This window comes from Microtus oregoni, unplaced genomic scaffold (assembly GCF_018167655.1).
Source record: "Microtus oregoni isolate MIOR12 unplaced genomic scaffold, Mior012 000104F_ref0000108, whole genome shotgun sequence".
NCBI lineage: Eukaryota > Metazoa > Chordata > Mammalia > Rodentia > Cricetidae > Microtus > Microtus oregoni.
In genome coordinates this window covers 1,199,685-1,218,835 of record NW_024544718.1, presented here as the reverse complement: position 1 = coordinate 1,218,835, position 19,151 = coordinate 1,199,685, and the positions used below count along the sequence as shown (strand labels likewise).

General features: G+C 54.8%; 1 protein-coding gene across 2 annotated transcripts; it reads right to left on the bottom strand.

The window, feature by feature from the left end:
- Nucleotides 1-2,048: 2,048 nt before the first annotated feature.
- LOC121443308 (ephrin-B1-like) lies at nucleotides 2,049-12,989 on the bottom strand. 2 transcript variants are annotated; one of them, XM_041645016.1, is made up of 5 exons: nucleotides 12,475-12,989; nucleotides 3,999-4,276; nucleotides 2,989-3,081; nucleotides 2,690-2,815; nucleotides 2,049-2,461 (listed from the first exon to the last, which is right to left on the bottom strand). In XM_041645016.1, the coding sequence occupies exons 1-5, from the start codon at nucleotides 12,600-12,602 to the stop codon at nucleotides 2,049-2,051; spliced, it is 1,038 nt and encodes a 345-aa protein (XP_041500950.1). In that variant the 5' UTR covers nucleotides 12,603-12,989. The 2 variants fall into 2 exon arrangements, with proteins under 2 accessions (XP_041500950.1, XP_041500948.1); XM_041645014.1 differs by lacking the exon at nucleotides 2,690-2,815 and having other exon boundaries at nucleotides 2,049-2,443.
- Between the last annotated feature and the right edge of the window lie 6,162 nt (nucleotides 12,990-19,151).

Genomic DNA, 19,151 nt, shown 5'->3' with positions numbered 1-19,151 from the left:
TCTGGTTTGGCTCCATTGTGAATGCAGGAAAAGGAGGAGGGTTCTGCCTGAGAGGCAGAATGGGCAGTCTGAAGTCACCCTAGTGCCCAGTGGGCCATCTTCTCATGCTGTTTCTCTCCAGCTCCAGGCATCCTGGGGCAGGACAGGGCTGGGCCTGCCAGCAGGTTCCACATTTATTCCCAACCAGCTGATGGCAGTACCTGCAGACACACCCAGGTTCCCCATGGAAACACCCCCTCCCCATCAACCCTTTCTGGCGGAGCCTGGTGCCAGACTGGGCAGGTGCCTATGGCCTGTGCCACAGAGGTGACAGGATAGACAGGATGGATGGATGAACTCAGGCACCACGACAGTGGAACAAGGAGGCAGAGACACTCAGGAGGTGGAAAGTGGCAGGGATAGCATGGGTGATTGAAGCAGCTAGCTTCTCAGGACAGCCAGCTGCCCTGCCTGCGGTTCAGCAAAGGCGATCTCTCGCACGCAAGTGCAGGCAAATGTACAGACACACTATCACACCTCATTCCCTGACAGTATGACACTAGTTCACACTCATTTCTCCATGTGGTTAATTTTTTTTTAGTTCTCATTTTTTTTCTAAGAAAAAAGCAACAAGAAAATAATTCAGAGTTTATACAAAACATCTTTACATTATTTCTTCCAAAAAGACTAGTATTTACACAAATGGCAACAGAAACAAAAACAAAAATCCCTTCCGACTGCCACCTGGAAGGGGCTGGCTGTTTTGCTCCCTCTCCCACCTGGCACTGGGGTGGGAAGCTGGCCAGGAGGCAGTGTGGAGGTGGGTGGTATAAGGCCCAGCTCCTTCCATGGCAGCCCTGGGAGTGCCTGCAAGGTGCGCTTGAGTGGCAGTCTGTTAGCAGCCAGGCTGGCAAGGAGCTGGGGTCAAAGTGCACTGCAGGCTGGCCCAGCCCCAAGCAGCCTCTTCCTCTTTCCAGGCCCCAGCTCAAAACTAGGGGGGTCGGTGGGAGCCAAACTGAGTGAGTGGGGTGTGTGTGTGTGCTTACTCGTACTACAGCCCAGAGAAGGAGCAAGCCACGTGGCCTTACACCCGCTTAGATCTCCTCCACCTTGGACCTCTGTTTCCCCACAGAACCAAAGATGCCAAAGGTGAGGAGAGAAGAGGGTGGTGGGGGGAAACTCCCAGCTCTGCAGGGCAAATAGCCACCTGGGCACCTCACCTCCCTCCACCCCCCATGAGGTCATCAGCCTGCAGCAGCTCTCCTGTTCCCCAGGCAACAGCCAATTAAGACATTAAATACCGTGAGAGTGAAGGAGGCAGGAGATGCCCAAGAATCCCACAAGGAAGGGATTTTTTTTTTGGTAGAAGGGTGGTAGTCACTACCCCACTGCTAGGAACAGCATTGTATTATGAGGGTCAGAAAAGGAGGGTGGGACACCTAGCCCAGCGGCTCTCCCCTCTTCCCTTACAGGCAGAACTAGCCCTGGCGTGCCCTCCCCCACTCCCCTGAAATACTGAGGAGTCTATAAAAGAATTGCCACCCTATGCCTCCTGACTGGCCACATCCTGCCCCAGGCCCTCTTCTGCTGGGTCAGGCCAGGCTCAGAGACCTAGGCAGGAGCTGCCTTGCACATTTTTCCATTTTTTTTCAAAAAACAGATGAAAATGAGTTGACAGCTAAAACAAATGAACACAAAAGCATTAAAACAGTGACGATAGTGGACAAGCAGTCCTGGGAATGGGGAAAGGGGATGAGGAGGGGGCAGGGCCAGGGGGCTGCCTCCCTGCCTGCAGTCCATCAGTGTCCAACCCTGCCCTCCAAGAAAGGGCGCCCCCACAGAGCCCAGAGGCCTGGCCAGAGGGGGAAGGCACAAGAGCATGGGGATTAGGGGCACAAGCACCCCCCTCCGAAGCCCAGAGGGCAGGAAAACTGGGGGATTATAAAAGCCAAGAAACTACAAAACTAAATACAAAGGTGGGCACAGCTGGCAAGGGGAGGGGCATGAAGGAGAAAAGAGAGGCCAGTCCAGGCCATGTGTCCTGTGGAGCCTGAGGCCACGCCGGGCCTTCAGACCTTGTAGTAGATGTTCGCCGGGCTCTGAGATGGCATCTCCTGGACGATGTAGACAGGATGCCCGTAGTCCCCACTCACCTTCTCATAGTGGGGGCAGTAGTTGTTCTCTGTAGTCTGTAAGGGGATGATGATGTCGCTGGGCTCAGTGCCTGCTGTACCACTACCCCCCTTGGGGCTGGCTAGGGTACTGAGCGAGAGGGCAGCCGCCCGCTGCTGGGTATGCTTGCGATGGCGCTTGCGGAGCTTCAGGAGTAGGACTGTCAGGAAGATGATGATGAGCAGGAAGATGACACAGCCAGCGCCCACAGCTGCAAACAGCGCTACCTTGGAGTTAAAGAAGCTGTCGGAGTCTCCGCTGCCACCGCCACTTGCACCTGGGCCACTCTTCTCTTCCTGGTTCACAGTCTCTGAGGAAAGGGAAGGGAATAAGTTGTCAGCCAGCAGAAGATGATGCAGTCAACAGAAGGGCTGCAAACAATGCTGGAGCTGAAGAAACTCTCTGCGTCCCTGTGCCACCCATATTGACCAGAGATAGACGGCAAGTCTCGGGGAGGGGGAGGGCAGCAGGAACTTCACACACGAGACCGAGAGGGTGCACAAGCAATGCCCTCTGCAGAGTACCTATATATGCTTACCATGCTTGCCATCAGAGTCACCGTGGGATCCCCGACCAGGGGCCTGCGTGGCTGTCTTGACAGTGTTGTCTGACTCCTTGCTTGGCCGACTGGTAGTCAGCTGCTCCGGTGTCACGGCATTTGGATCTGTGGGTGGAGAAGGTATATGAGGAGGACTGCCGGCATGGATGCCCTCAGGTACCTCGGGGGGTTAAGATCAACCTGAATATTAGACCTCTGCTCCTCTAGCCCGACCACTTCCCCACTACTCAACATGCCCCAACCAGCTGCCAATACCAAAGGCCTAACTGGGCACTCACCTTGCCCAACCTCAATAACGATCTTCATGGTGCGTGTACGGCACACATCTCCCTCCCGGTTCTCCAGCCCTTCCAGGCTGCCATTGGATGTTGCTGCAGGAAAAGACCAGAGAAATGAGAAACTGGAGTTTTCAGTGTATCTTGTTTTTCCCCCTTTTTTGACAGGATCATCAGGAGAGAGCCAGAGAGCCAAAAACAGCCACTGGGAGTGGATCATGGCAAACAGCTCTTACCTACTTCACCCAAACCCTTCTACTTCCTTCCTAATAGGAAGTAACTCAGTCTTGCTAGGCCCATGAGCCCCTCTGCTAAGGTCATCACTCCTTGTGGGCAGGCCTAGATTCTGGGGGCAATACTAAGATGTGCCTTCTCATTGAGAGATGATGCCCAGACCAAAATAAATGGAACTGGTAGCGCTAGCAGGATTTTTTCCTAGTTAGGAAGGAATCCTAGGTAAGTGTGAGGAGAGCAGGCTAGAGCCTCCATCTTATCCCATCAATTCCTTGTATGATATGAGGCAAGGTGTCAATGTACCTCTTTGTGGGGTCAGAGGAGGAGGGCACTGGCTAAAGACTGAGTCACATGCTAGTCATGTGACATGCTAGTCACATATTACCACTGAGCTACATCCTCAACCCTATTCACCTCTTGGGGCCCTAGCGCCACCCCCCCACAAAGGCAGAACAGCTGGCTGACCTCAAAGGATTCTGCCAGCTCTACCATTCCCAAGAAAGAAAGAGCAACACGGATAGAAGTCTTTTTCATGCTTGCCCTGGAGCTGAGGCGAGCTGCCGTGTGCTGACTGTTGGGGCTAGAATTCCGAGGCCAGGCTTCCAGGAGGGCATGCTAGTGTCTTCAAAGGGGATCAGATCAGGCAGCGTTGTAAACATACGCATGTGGCATCCCTGTCCCACTCAGAAGCTGCCACTACTACCCCATAGGCAAGGGGGCAGCAGGAAGGCAGAGCAAAGCCTAGTGAGAGACAGAGCGACAGGTGGGTAGGGACTTACACGTAATGTAGTAATCGTGAAACTTTTTGAACTCCAGGCCCATGTAGTTGGGGCTGAACTCCTGGAACTTAATGGTAAAGCGAATTTCCTGCTGTGGCTTGTTGCAAGTGACCAGTACATTGGGATCAAGCACAGTGCTGCAAGCAGCTGCCTGCTCTGGCCGCACCAGGTACAGCTTGTAGTACTCGTAGGGCCGCCCTGCTTCTGCTCGGGGGCAGATGATGTCCAGTTTGTCTCCAATCTTCGGGTAGATCACCAAGCCCTTCCCACTTAGGAACCTGCCCAAAAGAAAGAAAATGGTCAACCTCAAGGTTGGGATCTCTGGCTACCCCCAAAACCAGGGGTTATGAAAATGAAGGCCAGACCAGTCTTACTGGGTAGAGATATCAAATCAGCCTTCTGTTCTTCCTCTATCCTTAGGCTGGGGGTGGGGGTGGGGAGAAAGAACCACACTGCCAGCAGGGTGTGGAAGGGGTGGCCCATAGGCAAGGCTGCCAGGCTTTCAGTGCTTTGCAGGGTGGGGCAATGCCTGGCTAGGGGAGCCCTTTGTCCTAATGGGGCATTTCCGCAGGGGGGCTGACGTGGCCAAATGGGACAGGTACCAATGTGTCAGGCCCAGGCTCCCTGGAGGTGGTTCCCTGTTCCCCATACTTCCCAACACACTCACATTCCTTCAAAGGCCACTACTACTATTTACACACACACACACACACACACACACACACACACACACGGCAGGGGGTAGGCAGGGGGGAGGCAGGGGGAAAGAGAGAGAGAGCAAGCCCACACATGTCTTAGCCACCACCCCCGCAGCTCCCAGCCAAAGGCTAGAGGAGCTCAACCTGCCTGGGACCTCCCCCCCACTACCACATCTTACTAATCTTGGGCATGATGGGGAGATAGGAACAAGCAATGAAGCCAGGATCTGATGGCCACCATCTCTGGTTAGGAGCAGCTCTATCATATCATTCTGATGATGCACCCCCATCCCAAGAGCCTAAATCCCCAAACTTGACCAGTTTCTCACTCAACATGACTAAGGGAAGTAAAAAAAAGAAGGGTACTTCTACCAAGGACAGCAGGTAGAAGACAGGATCGCCTACATACCTGTCATCTAACCTCTTCCTTCCACACTGCAGCTACTACAGATCCCAAGAGGAGATGACTAAATGCCTTGGACCAGGCTTCACTGTCTATCTGGAAAGCACAGTAAAGAAATGAAGCTCTGTTGGCCATTTCTCAGCTTGTTCAGGCAGAAGCCGGGAACAAAGAGAAAGAACACATGTTGGAACCAAATTCCAAAGCTAGGCGCTTAGTAGCTCCATAGTCTTGGGTGAGCTGCACAGTCTCTTTGAACTTGCTTCACTTATAAATGAGGGCCCCTCACTCCTAGGACTGGGGGTGGCTGAGAACCTAGAATGCAGTAGGTACTCAATAACATTGAATCCATCTCTGAAATAGTCCGCCAAGAAGCAGGAGATCAGATACCAACATTAAGTTCTGTGGTTTCTCGGGCAAGATCTAGGAAGAGAAGATACACCTTGACTCTCATGGACTTGATTATCTGGTTTGGTTCCAAAAAGTAAACAGCCTACACTCTAGCCATAGACAGCTCTAGGCTATCTGCAGGTTACATGTGAAGATGGTGCTTCACATACCCAGGGTGGGAGGCATCAAGAGACATCCCATCTGACCATAACACTGCAATGCTCTGAGATGGTTTCATACAAAGATCAGGAAGAAGGTGGGCACTAGGTAAATGATAAGACGTCAGTGCATAGCAACAGTGGACAGCAATGGCTGAGACAAAACCCAGGCCTGCTGATGACTCACTCAGCCTGCACAGGAAAGAGTGGAGAGCATCAAAAGAAGTGAAATAGTTATCTAGGGCTGGAAGAAATTCCTCAAGGGCCATGGCAAGCAGTGTGGGCTTCATCCCCTCGGTGACAGACACCCTAACAGAAAGGACAATGGAGGCTGAAAGGGATGCATACAAAGAAGAGTGTCGTTGGGGTGTTGGTGCAGAACCCCAGTTCACAGGTTCCTACAATGCGGTTCCGATTGGACACAGCGAAGACAAGTGTACTGAGCTCTGGGCAGATGTCCTCACATTGTCAAACATGTGCCCTTGTCCTGACACCTCACTAGGCAGGGAGGGGATTTGACTAAGTGGCTGAAGTAGATGGAAAAAATAAACCAAACCCTCCATGTCCTGTGATGTTCTACAAAGCTAAGAGGTTCCATCTTGATGTACAGGAGGGTCAGTGCCAGAATGGGACACTTCATCCTTTGGTCTCTACCTCTCCAGTTCTTCGGCGGACAGAGAGTAAGCAAACAGGACATGGAGGCCCAAGGAAACATTTGAGATGGAACACCCCATCATCCATGTGCCGTACGAAGCCCACAAGTTTCACCAAAGCCTCTACTTCTCAAGGCATTTTTTGCTTTCCTCTGGTTCTCCCCGGGTGGCAAGAACAGACCATTTTTAACATTTCAGAGCTCAAAGGAACCCTAGAGACCCAGCCTAGACTCTTAATATGAAGAAATAAACGATCAGAGAGATGTTCCCATTCAGGAATGTTGCTGAAATCCCTAGGGCTCTAACAGGACTCAACGGTGTCTGATCCTTATACAGCTGCACTGCAGCACGACATGGAAGTGTAGCTACGCAGATGACACGGAGGCCAGCTCACTTCCTAACCACTGGGCCGCAGCTTTCTCACCAGAGAAATGTGTCCTCTCTAATACACTCTTTCACAGCTACCCACCCAGACTCCAGAGCCCCAGCATTCGGCAGGGCTTTTTAGCTACTTGGGGTTCTACTTTGAACCCAGACACATTGAGGAAACAGATGTCTGCTTGGTGGGGGGAGGGGAAGAAGAAAGGACTATTGCCCCCAACACCCCTCAGAGTGTCTCCAACCTCAGTGAACAGACTTCATAAATATTCATCAGCTCATTTACATAGCAGCCGGCAGAAGAAAACTCACCTTCTCCTAAAGTGTGGAAGGGAGAGGAATCTAATGAGGCCTGAATCCCTGACCCCATCCCACACTTTCTTAGCATCTTCCTCTAACTGGACAAATTTCACTTAGGCCCATGAGAAGTCCAAGACATGGGATCACAACAAGGGTTGAGTGAATAGCCAATGAAAGTGAAGCCCAGAGCCAGGCAGTGTTTGTGATACTTTATAGGGACACCCTACCTATCTTCCCCCTTTCTCACCGAGTGGGAAAAGAGGAAAAGGAACAGGCCCCTAACGTAAACTCTTTAGGTACCACCTTTCAGAAAGGACTGTCCCCCCCCCCATCATCAAGCCAAGCTTTCCTGCCTGGGGCCACCCCCAGACAAAGCCCTTTTCTAAAAAATAAGGGGATTGACATGGCCCTGCAGGAAACCTAAAGCAGGTCACCATGGCAACCCGAGGCCTTCCCTGCCTAGCCTCTGATAGCCCTGGGACCCCAGGGAGCCACCCCAGGGAGTAAAAGGACTTTAGGAAGGCAGTTGGAACTACTTCAGCTCCAGTCCTGCGACTGCCCTCTCCCTAGCCCAAGTCTCTCCCTCATCCGATCTGATTGGAAATGCCGCTGAAAACTACGCAAATCCCGAGCTATGAAAATCCCACGGGCTCTGGGGACAGTAGCCTCCGAGGCCCTGAAATGATGAGACACTAACAGCCCTCACTAATAGCCTTCAGCTCAGATGCACTCGTCTCTACCTTCCTGTCTGTCACCTATACTACAGGGGACGAGCTCGCAGCTGGGACCCTTCTGCCTAGAAAGCTATTCTTGCCCCACCAGGCCTGTCTTTCTTCCCTCAACCTCTTGCTTGGGCTCTCCCAGAGAGGTTTCAGTGGGAGGCCAGTTCTCAGTCCTGCAAGTCTAAATGCGGTAGGAGACTCCCGCCACAATTTTAGTTTGGTAACCCCACCACTACTAGGCCTGTTCTCACCCCAGGATAGTAATACTGATGAGGGACAGACCCCAAGCCAGAACTCAAGTCTGCTCTCATCCCAGCTAGGGTGGGGAGCCCCCAAATTAAAGGCTCCTCTTTCACTCCCCCTGCTCCACCCAGCCCCCGAGGCAGCAGGAGCAGGCCTGGCGTGTCCCAGCAGTGCCCGCCCAGGCGTGGGTGGGCAGGAACAGCAGCTGGGCCCTGGCACACACACAACTCTGTCGGAGGCAGGCAAGCCAGAGAGTCCTGGAGGAAGTCACTCTCCCCACCTACATGAACTATGCCCGCCTCTTTGTCCCACCTGATCAAAGCTGGTCCACTGGGGTTTAGTCTTCCCCCTGCCATGTTTTCCCCGCTCCCCGCCTCACCTCCCAGAGTTCCTAAGAGGAAGAGATTCCTGGCCCAGAGAGAAACCAAAGGAACTACTCAGAGCTGGGAGGGGCAGCGTGCTGGTTGGTGAGTTGGGCTAGGTCACCTGTGCAGGGTGCCCTCAGAGCTAAGCCTAGGGAAGGTAAATGAAGAGGCTGGAACACTACTTACCCTACAAGAGGCAGGGCCTGAGTTATACACAGAGCAGATGCAGGCCCGCCTGGGAGGTGAGAGGGGAGAGCCCAGGGGCAGTAGAGGTCTCTTTCCAACCCTGATTTGAATTCCTATTCCCTGCAGCAGGCCAGCCTGGAAAGAATGGCACTCGGCACAGCTCTCCCCGATTCAACAAGTCAGTTCCCCTTCCTGGGCATATGCCTCCTTCTCTGGAAAATGGGGCCAAGGCCGACTTCCCAGGGCTGTTGGGAGCACCCGATGAGATCATATGTGAGAGTACATTGTAAGAAGCAAGGTACTACCTGCCTATTACTTAGCATGCCAACCACAGTAGCGTTCAGAAGAAGCAAGGTGAAAATGCTCCCACCTCTGGCTTGCTGGCACCCTGACCCCAAACCACCACCACAGAAACATCCTAGGGAGAAGGGTCTTTCACAGTCTTAAAATGCTGCTGGCGCGCAGCCTCCACTTCAGATCCCCTTTTAACCACAGAGTGAGCTAGCGCTAGCCCTCAAACCTGGTATTCCCATGGCAACCAGCAGCCTTCTGGTTGGCCCACTGACCCCATACATAGCCCTAACCCCAGAAAAGTGCTGCACTGATCCAGCAGTGCCCAGGGCCCAGCCATCCCCATGCACCCGAGCTGGTAAGGCAACGGAGAGCCCCAAGAGCCCAAGAGAAGAAAGGGAACCCCCAACTAAGGTCTCACCCCAGCTTCCTCATAGGCCCTTGCCTAGCTTCCCTGGGTGGGGTCAGGAGACAGGAAGTCTTAGGAACTGCTGGGTTCCCAGGCCTCTCACCTGTGGCCAATCAGACATAAACTAGAATACCTGACTATTCCGAGAAACTCTGGAAAGGAGTCCCTTGGGCTGGCCTCCCCAGGACTACGAGCTGGAACAGCTGTGAGGGGGCTGGGGCCACCACTTTAGCTTGGAGAAAGCAAGCAGGAGTTGGGGTCTGCAGCTGCCCCACCCATGCTGGATGGAGTCAAGGGTCCTGGATGCCAAACTGAGCTCCCTACCCCACCCCCATTGTGGGAAGGTTTGTAATGTGATCTCAAACACATTCCCAGTCCTTGGATGTGGGGGGACCTGAGTGGGGGGGCAGTACAGGGTCAGAATGGGACCAAAAGACTGAACTGCAGCAGATGGACTTGGCGGAGGACTCAAGTGTGAGGCTTACCGGCTGCCCCAAGTTCCCGAGGGGAAGCAGCTGGGGGAGGTGGCTTCCCTGAGACCTTTTAGGCCATGCCCCCAGGCCACGAACATACTTGCTCCAGTTTTCACCAAACCCCAGTGGAATCAAACCCATCTTCTCACCCTTTACTCTTGGGGCACATCTGCCAGGAGGGACCCAGGTGGCAGAAGCTCCCATCACCTAGGGACCACTACCCTGACAGTCCCTAGCAGCAGTTCAAGAGACAGATAGGCTGGGAGCCTTCAGCGGGCTCTTGCAGCTCCCCAGGGCCAGGGCTGCATGTGCCCTGCAACCTAGAAGCAGACCCTATCACTTCTTTATTTTGATTTTTTTTTTCTCAAAGAGGAAGCAATTAAGCAGGGTTTATAGGCACTGCGAGATATTTAGAGGGAGGGGTGCCAGCTCCTGACAGGGCTGAGGAGAGGGACCAAAAAGCTAGGAGAGGAAGAGGGGAGGGATAAGAGAAAATGAGCCTGCGAGGGAAAGCACGGGCATGTGCGAGAAACAAAAGGACTTGAGAAAAAGAGGCAGAGAGTGACTAAGAGTGAGAGGGAGTGTGAGAAAGAGGGAGAGCAGGCGAGCCTAGCTGGAGAGGGAGGTGAGCTCCACTCTCACGGGGTGGAGAGGGCAACAATGCCGGCCTGAGAGGGCGAACTCAGGCAGGACCCAAGAAAGCAGAAGGACAGACAGCGTTTATGAGAAAAGCTGTGGCAGCCCAGGGGTTGGGTGCGGTGGCACAGGCAGGCCCCCCGAGCCCAGGGCAGTGCCTGGGTCCTGTCCTCCTGCCCTGCACCTGGTGCCAACAAACGCGGATACAGACTGCATTCCAGACCCCTGAGCCTAGATGAAACGGAGGGGGGGGGCACCACCAGATCAGTCCAAAACTGTTCCCAGAAACTGTTCATTACAGGACACAATCCAGGCAGGTTCTACTGAGTCCAAAGTCAGTCCCATTCCCCACCCCAGGAAGCCTGGCCTCAGCTTGAGCTGGACAGGATGAGAGCAGAGGGGACACAACCTTCTCTAGCTGGTTAACTGCTCTGGAGCTCTAAAGGCAGAGAACACATAAAGAGGGATGCTCTGTAGATCTTGTTTCTCCCAGCAGCCCCAACTCTGCAGGAGGGCACCTCTCCAGCTGTGGAGTTGCAGGGTATCTCAACCCAAGAGAGCAATTAGGTCACTCCCATGAGCCCCTAGGATGGGCTACCCTAGGGGGATTGCAATTCTCCTCGCTAAGGAGCATTTCCAGCCTCCACCCTTACAGAAAAGAACTGGGCACTTTACAAGCTCTCCCCATGGGCTTAATAGCCTAGAGGGGTCCCCAAAACCATTTGAGTCCCAGCAGTTAAGGCACAGTAACCAAAGTGGCTTCTAAGTAAGGTAGAAATCCTTGCCAGTCCCTTTCCTTGTAAGGAGGCAAAATCCTTCACCCTGACCCCCCTTTAGCCACCAACGGGTAATGGGACCCTATCTTAACCAAAGAGAAAACAAGAAGCCCTCTTCTCTCACTTTTGGGGTGAGAGATACACCATCCCTGGGATTCAAAAGGCAAAGGCAGGCGAGAACCTAGGAAGTTAGCAGGGAGCCCACAAGAGTGGACAGGAGGAAATTCCAGAAACAGAAATATGGGAACATGGAAGGAACAGTCACCCCCCTCCCCCCAGTTTTCCACTAACTGTGTCGTCCACACACTCCCTGGACTTCCAGAAAACGGGCAGAGCAATTATGACCCTGAGTTCCAATCTGAGTCCTAGATGCCAAAAGAGAAAGGGTCCAGAGGTCACAACAGCCCAGAAACCACTGAGCCACCGCCCTGAAAGGTGTGTGTTGTTTAGAGATGGGAGGGGGCAGAGTTAGGAAGGGGAAGGAGAAGAAAGAAAAGGCCCTTCTTTATATCACTCCCCCCCCACCACTGGAGAAATCTAAGCAAGGCTCTCCAATCTTGAGGGGGGGGGTGACTAGAACCTGCCTGGACAGGAATCACGTTCCCCACCCACCTCCCTCGCTGGCTCCACTACCATTCTCAGCCCTGGCTGGCTCTCGAAGAAGCTCTGCTGCCTGGTTCAATTGGACCCCCGACGGGCACAGGATGGAGCCCCCTCCTCAAACAAACCCTCTTCCACTCCGCCCTTCTCCACCCGCCGCCTTTGTGAGCCAGGAAGCAGCGCCCGCCTTTCTACCTCCCCGGCAAAGAGAAATGGAGGAGGGGGGGGGGGTACTGCAAGAAGAGACGGCAAAGAGAAAGACGGGGAGACAAACAGGGAAGAAAGACAAATGAAAATGGGAGAAGCCAGAGAAGCGATACAGATGCTACCACTCGCTCGGGGCGCTAGGTCCAGAGCCGCCCTGACACCTAAGCAAAAGAGGAACCTATGTTCTGGCCTGATCCCTCGTTCAGGTCGATCTCACCCCTGGAGTGGCTGTGAGTGAAAACCACCACGTTCCCAGGGGCCCCGGAGTGGGCTGCTTACTCGCCCCCACCCAGCTCTCTGGTGCGCTCTCGAGCGCCCAGACATCCTAATCTGCCTGGTGTGATCATCGCGACTCGATCTGGGACTTGAGGAAGCTAGGGCCAAACCGAAGGGTCACAACACAGTCAAGTGCTCCCACCCCACCCTTCTGCACCCTGCCCCGACTGCCCGCAAGAAAACATTAGGAAAGGCCAGACATAAAACAGGGCGCCGGACGGCCTATGGATACCCCCCCACGCACTTGGGGGTGCACGACCTCACCCCGAAGGAGTGCCTCCCACCCTCAGGGACCAGAGCCGATAAGTTACTCACTTAGGGTTAAGAGAGCTCCAGGACACGGGCTCCAGGTTCTTGGCCAGCGGCGTGGCCAGCCGGCACAGCGTTAGCATGACCATCGCCACAAGCCACTTGCTGAGCCAACGCTGCCCAGGCCGGGCCATTTTCCCGGGGGCAGGATGCACTTCAGGATCCCCTGGCGCCTCCTCAGTAAAGCTCGCCTCGCCTGCCCGTGCCGCGCAGCGCTCGGAGCCACTCAGGCGCCCATCCTCCGCAGCCGCCGGCCTTGAAGTACTCCCCTCCCGCCGGCCTCGGGGTCGCTCTCCTGCGCCCGGCTGGCCAGGAGGACTCACTGGGCAGACGTCCCCAACACGGACATGAGCTGCGGCCTCCGCGGACTCTCTCCCCTGGCCTCTCCGCCGCACGAGGCGCGACGGGGGCTCGCCGCCCCCGAGTGATCCCGCCGGATTCCGCTTGGCTCCCCCAGACTGTTTGAGACCTCGAGTCCTTTCCCCGACGGGGTCTCCCCGCAGAGCGCTCAGTGGTTGCCCCGATGCCTCGATGGTCCTGGGATTGTCGCCTCGGGGAAGAAGAGGGGGGATATCTCCCAATAACCCAAGCTCGGTCCCGAGGCTCCCGACGGAGTGAGTCCCCCTAGCACGGACTCCGTTCCTCCGGGCCACAGTGGGACTCCGCGCCGCGCGTCCCACGACAGCTTCTACTTTAGCACCGGCCCCTCTCAGTGTACTTAAAAGACTAGCACGACCCTGCTGAGCAAACCAGTCCCACCAATTTGCACCTCTGAAGCCTCGGCCGGGTAGCCCGGCAGCCCGGTCGCCAAGTCCTTAATCCCCGGCGATTGAGCCCGAGTGTCTGCAGCCAGTGCGAATCTCACACACCCCCCACTGCTGTCCATCGCGCTTAGACTCCCTCCGCTGCCGCTGAGCTTTCTACACCCCTGCTCAGGCGAGCACAAGGCCAACCCTGCTCCTTCGAACCAATAGAAAGCTCCGTGACGGGGTCCTTGCCCCATACCACGCCCACAGAGCAGGAAGGGGCGGGGCTTCGGGGAGCTCTTAAGGACGCTGCGCTCTCGATGGCATTAATCTCAACGTGCGGCTCTTGCGGTTATGCTAGTGCCCCGCTTAGTCTGGTTCCCAGGGCGTTCTTGGGAAGCTGGCGCTTTTCAAAAGCTGCTGGCCTGCTCTCTTTTACGCACACCTGGTCACCATCCGGCCCACTGACCTAGACCAGACAAGCCCTGTCCCAAGTATCTCCAGAAAGCATAGTTCTTGCATTCTTTTTCACGCGCGCGCCTACGCACACCCCCCCCCCACCTATGCATACACATACTCGCGTACCAGCCGCAGAATCCCACTGTTCCCACTTCTGTGGCCAAATCAGTCTGTCTGTTCCTGCCAGTACCCACACTCTGCTGAGACCTCTTTCCACCCTCGAAATGCACTCCTTCCTTTCACTGACCACAACAAAAGTGTCAGCTCTGGGTGCTGGAGACTAGGAAAAAGTACTGTGTCCAAAGGGCAACGGGAGTTTATTTGCATCTAGAGACCAAGCCTTTAAGAATCTCATCTTTGACAGTGAGCCCTGTGAGAACACTCCCTATCCCCCAACCCGGGTACACAGATTTAGTCAGTCTTGTCTGAAGGCACACGAAAGGGCCTGGGGTAGGCGAATAGGGACAAAAGGTCAGGACTATACAGAAAGCTCGAGGGTAGAGAGGAAAAGGAGCAGAGCAGAAGCCCTTTGAAAAAGCATAAGCGGGCATCTGGGCCCTGAGATTCCGGACTCCAGCCTTTCCCGGCCTCGGCCTCACCATCTGGGGCTTTGTCTCCCAGCCCTGGCCCATTCTCTCCGCCCCTCCTTGTCTCTTTGCTTATAATTTGGCTCAATCCCATAGCTCAGACCCCCCCCCTCCCGGTTTGACCTACTCGCCTTCCTCAGGTCCCAGCGGACGTACCCACGTGCCAATGTCTCCCCCTGCTGGCCTTCTGTAGACTTGCAGGCTCCCGGGACAAGCCGAGGCCAGACCCAGAGCTTGCCCTGCAAGCCTGGCACTTGAATTTGAGCACACAAACAGGGACAGGCGTGGCTTTAGCGAGAGGCGCCACTCGGTGTAGGAAAGATTGGAAAGATCTAGGGGAAAGATCTGGATTTGGGACTTGGTTTTTGGGGGTTGCCAAGGATAGAATGACTTCCTATTCATGCTCCTCTATCCCCTCCTTACCTGACTCTTCCTCTCCACTTTTCTTTCTCTTTTTAATGAATCCGGGCTCTAACTTAGGGCCTCAGACTTACTAGGCAAGGGCTCTATCAAGAATTGAATTCTTCTTCCTTCTTGCGGCTTTTCTATGGAGATAATTGATTGAGCGCCTTTCTTTAAAAGTGCTCTGCCATTTATATGAGTTCCATGTCCACCATTTCCCCTGATGGGAGTGGAGCTACGAGTCTCCAAGCACCACCTCTGTAGTTGCAATGTGGTCATCTATGTCGGGCAGGGTAGAAGGGAAGAGGCTGAGTCCCTCCTACCTTTGGAGATGGAGACTTTGCCCCACCCGGTGGCTCTGGGTCCGTAGTCTAGGTTCTCTGTGTTCCCAACTGGACCCTGCACTGGGATGTAAGCGGAACAAAGAGAGATGAGAAAGGTGAAAAGACACGCCAGCAGTCCACCCGAGACACGCCAGCAGTCCACCCAAGACACGCCAGCAGCCCACCTGAGATCCACGCCATCAAGAGGAACCAAGCATGAATCTAAAAGGCAGCCAGCGGCTTGCGGCAGGAACCACCGACGTCAGGCCGTTTGCTTTCCCCACCCTTTGAGGTCAGTTCTGCTGTCCCTGTTTTTACTTCCGAGGGAAACTAAGGCTCAGGGTTGAAGAAGTGACTCTTCCCTGGGGGAAGAGGCTTCGGTTTCTGATGTCTCTATCCCCAGTCTCGTGTACTTTGGCACTCCCATGGACAAGGACATCTCCTGGCCATTCTCTGCACAGCCCAGATGGACACACTGTGGCCCTCTGCGCTTGCTTGCTCTCTCGGTTCATTGACAGTCACAGGCTGGATGGGGGCCTGGACAGCAGCTGCCTTCAGACCACGGCTCCTCACTCACAGGTCTCAGAAGGTCACCAGGCCTGGGGAAGGCCATTGATTTTGTCCCCAAGCTAAAGTTCTTCTCAGACAGGATCATTAGTGCTAAGCCCAGGTTGGCCCCAGAATCTTCCTCTCCATGGCTGCCATGTCCTGTGCCTCTCCAGACAACAGCCCCAAATTAAGTGGGAGCTGCATGGTTGTGATTTTTGCTCCCGGACTTGGGAAACCTGGGAAGCCAGTAGCTTCTGAGTGTGCTGACCTCTAATTCGGGAGGAGGGGACAGTGGAGGAAACGAGGATTGGATTCTTAGGTCCTGACCTGCTCCACACACTGCCCAGCTCTGGTCATAACATGGCCTTTCTGCCTCAGCCTGCCCACGCTAGCCTCAGGGACTTCAGGGCCATGGCCAGACCTACTCTCTGCCTCGGCCAGAGCTGGCCACTGAAAGTTCCCACCCCTGCCAGACCCTGGCAGGACCTCAGTTTGTAGTGATCCAGGTCCCTGACTGAGGGAAACAATTATTCCCTCCGTGAGCCCTAGAGGATCCGTGGGGGAATGCTATTCTCTTATCCAAGCCCTTCCAGTCACCAGACTGCCAGAGCCCACAGCTCCCCGGTCACCATGTCAGCATAAACACGTGCACACCAGGATTCAAGACCACTTGTGTTTCCTAAGTACGGGCCAGGCTAGTGAGCTGAGCAAGCCTTGTCCACGGAAGTGCCAAGCATTGTGGGGCTCCAGGCCCAGGTATGTAAGGAAACATATGGTAGCAGCAGGAAGCCTCAGGCACTGGACGGCATGTGCGCATGCTCCTCCCACACACACCATGGAGCTGCGCCTTCTGGTCCCAGCTGCTCACGCCCATAGGAGGGAAGGGAGGGGCTAACTTTCAGTTCTATCCCCTTGGGCAAAGCACCTCACATCTGGGGGCTTGTTACTGTTCTTGGCCTGGAGGAATTTTATTAAATGAGATAATGTGCAGACAAGGTTTGGTTAGCGTCTCCCCTGCCCTACCAGGGGGCTTACTCAATGGAAACTTCCTTCTTCCACAGAGCCTCCCATGGAGACGCGCTTATCCCTAGTGACACACCTTTGCTCCAGTCCACACATGCTTTGTGTGCCACGTGCATATTTTCCAGTTCCCCTCTAGTCTTACACACATTCACGTTCCCATCCAAACTCCTGGGCTGCAGCTGGCGGGGCAAGGGCCTGCCCTTCCGGCACCTAGAGTCTAGTCCTTCATCTCTCACTTGTCGGTGCAAAGGTGCCTTCCTCTGGCTGCAGATCTTGTCCTTGACCTTTCTCCCTGCCCAGAGCTAGTTACCCCAGGCCACCCCTCCAGAAAGGACAGAAGGCAGGCCACCTGGACAAATGAGTCTCTAATCACAGCTCTCTGTCACCACCCCAGGGCTCTGGGCTGGGGAGTGGCGTTTAGAGGAGCCACCAGGACCAGCCAGAGGCAACAGCTGGAAAAGCAACTGAAGGGGCAAGGGGCAAGTTTCCTGACTCTAGATGCCATGCCAATTGGCGAACCCAGTGAGTCTGGCCACCCTCTGATCTCAGCAGGCAACTCTGGCACCCCTGGGCTTCTTGTCTGTCCCCTCAAAATACGCTGCATCTGCCTGTACCCTCCTACCATTGTACACGCCCGTGCCCCCCAGGCAAAGAAGAGCCCCAAGCCAGAAAGAGCAGGTGACTGCTGTCACCTGGTGCCACAACACCTCACTTTAGTCTTGCCACATCCCTGACATTGCGCCTTCCCGTTTGAAACAGAAAGCCCGAGGCCCCGAGTTCAGTGTGGCTGCATCCTGTCCTCTGCTCCGCCATCTTGAGTCCTCAAGCAGCTCAGCCCTAGTCCTGCTTACGACCACCTCCATTTGCCTCCTAGCTGAGGGCAGCTCATCTCCAGACTGGGCCCAAGCTAACTTCCCTCCTCCAGGGGATTTCCTGGCTTGTCCATGTGACTCTCCGAGCCACCCCCCTCTTCTTTCTCTACCATCTGTTCCAGGACCCTAGAACTAGACCACCCAGAGCCTGTCCTGGGCAACTTGCTGGGGAAGTACGTTTCACAACAGGGGCCGGGGACTGTCAGGGTGATCCCAGGGGCCAAAGGTTCGACCATTCTTTACCCCTAGCCCTTCTCTGTCCCCACCCCTGCTGTGTGCCTGGTTTATGGGTGTTTGCACTGAGGTCACCTTGATCTGTCAGTTGACAGCCTGGCTCTGGTCAGGCCACTAATGGGGATGACACCAGGAAGAAGAGCCCCCACCAGGTCTGGTCCCTCGCCCTCCTGTGTCTCTCTGTCCCACCCAGTCACATCCCTTAGTCCTAGTAACCTGACCCAAGTCTTCAAGTCCCATTTAGGCAAATGGTCTGCCTTAGACCCAAAAGAACGTGGAAAGGGCATAGAAAGGGCATAGGAGAGCCAGTGCCTAGCAGCTGGGTGAGGCTCTGGCCTGCAGCTAGGGGTCAGGGTTTCTTTGAGACATTACCCCTGGCATCTCAGCCCTCTTGTGTTTCGCCAAGCTGGTCTCAGCTTCTTTTACAAGGTCCTCTGTCCTGCCTGCTCTCTGGTGCAAGAAGAGGTGGCCCAGGTGTGGGGGGAGCCTGGAGCACTGTGGCCCAGGCCACCTGTCGCTCCCTCACTCTGGTTACCTGGGGAATGTATAAGGAGGGGTAAGGCCATTCATCACTGTCTAGGGCTCAGGAATTCAGGGGAAGGGAACAGCAGCTGTCCCTACTTGTCACTGACCCAAGCCTGGCTTCCTATCTTAGAGGGGGAGGGCAATGGTGTCTGGAGGAACAGCACCTTTGCCCAGACCAAAGAAAACAGCGGACCCAGCAGTCTCCGTGTTTACGGAGCCAAGCTTCTGTGGAGGAACAAGCCAGGTTGAGCAAGCAATGGAACAGTCTGAGGGGCGGCAGCTGCCTGGAAGAGCTAAGCCCGCATAAGCCTGTGCACTCGCTTCTTGCCTCATACCTTAGCAAACAGGCTAAAGGGTCAGATTCTGGGGTTTCTTCACTGATAACCCCAGGCCTGTGGGAGACAGGTCACGAGTTTTAAGGGACTTCCTTGGACAGATAAGAGCCCAAATCCACCTTGCCAGATAACTCCTGGCAGATATGCGGCACTTAGGCCCAAGGCCCTCCTGCTGTTCTTCAATCAGTTCAGATGACAACATGGCTGACCCTGAAACCTCCATTCCCTGTGCACGACTTAGCCCTGGTGGGGTTTATAGCCCATTCCCACCTCCACCTACTTCCCACAAGAGCCCAATTTCTTTTGAGACCTTTAGACTCCCCGCTACATCCCCACACCCAGGTCTCTACCTCCCCGAAGCTGCCTCTGAGGTAGGTGAGGCTGAGGTGCTGATCCCAATGAACACACCGCCTAGGGGCTTCCCCACAGAACGCTGACACTCACACTTCCCACTCACGCTTTCAAGGCCTGGCTGGTCATTCACAGCCCTTCTTCAGGACACAGAGCAAAGCATATGACAGCCTCTGCCTGGTGACAAGGGCGTGTGAACTTTCTTCCAGGGATTTGTCCTAGGTGAGCGGTGTGAAGGTAGAAAGATTAGAAGCCCATGAAAGGAGAGTGACTGAAG

Excerpts from the sequence above, each read along its gene's own strand:
- LOC121443308 (XM_041645016.1), bottom strand. The coding sequence starts at position 12,602 with ATGGCCCGGCCTGGGCAGCGTTGGCTCAGCAAGTGGCTTGTGGCGATG. Across the intron at positions 2,816-2,988 it reads CGTTATTGAGGTTGGGCAAG|ATCCAAATGCCGTGACACCG; the intron begins GTGAGTGCCCAG and ends CTCCACCCACAG. Across the intron at positions 2,462-2,689 it reads TGACTCTGATGGCAAGCATG|AGACTGTGAACCAGGAAGAG; the intron begins GTAAGCATATAT and ends CCCTTTCCTCAG.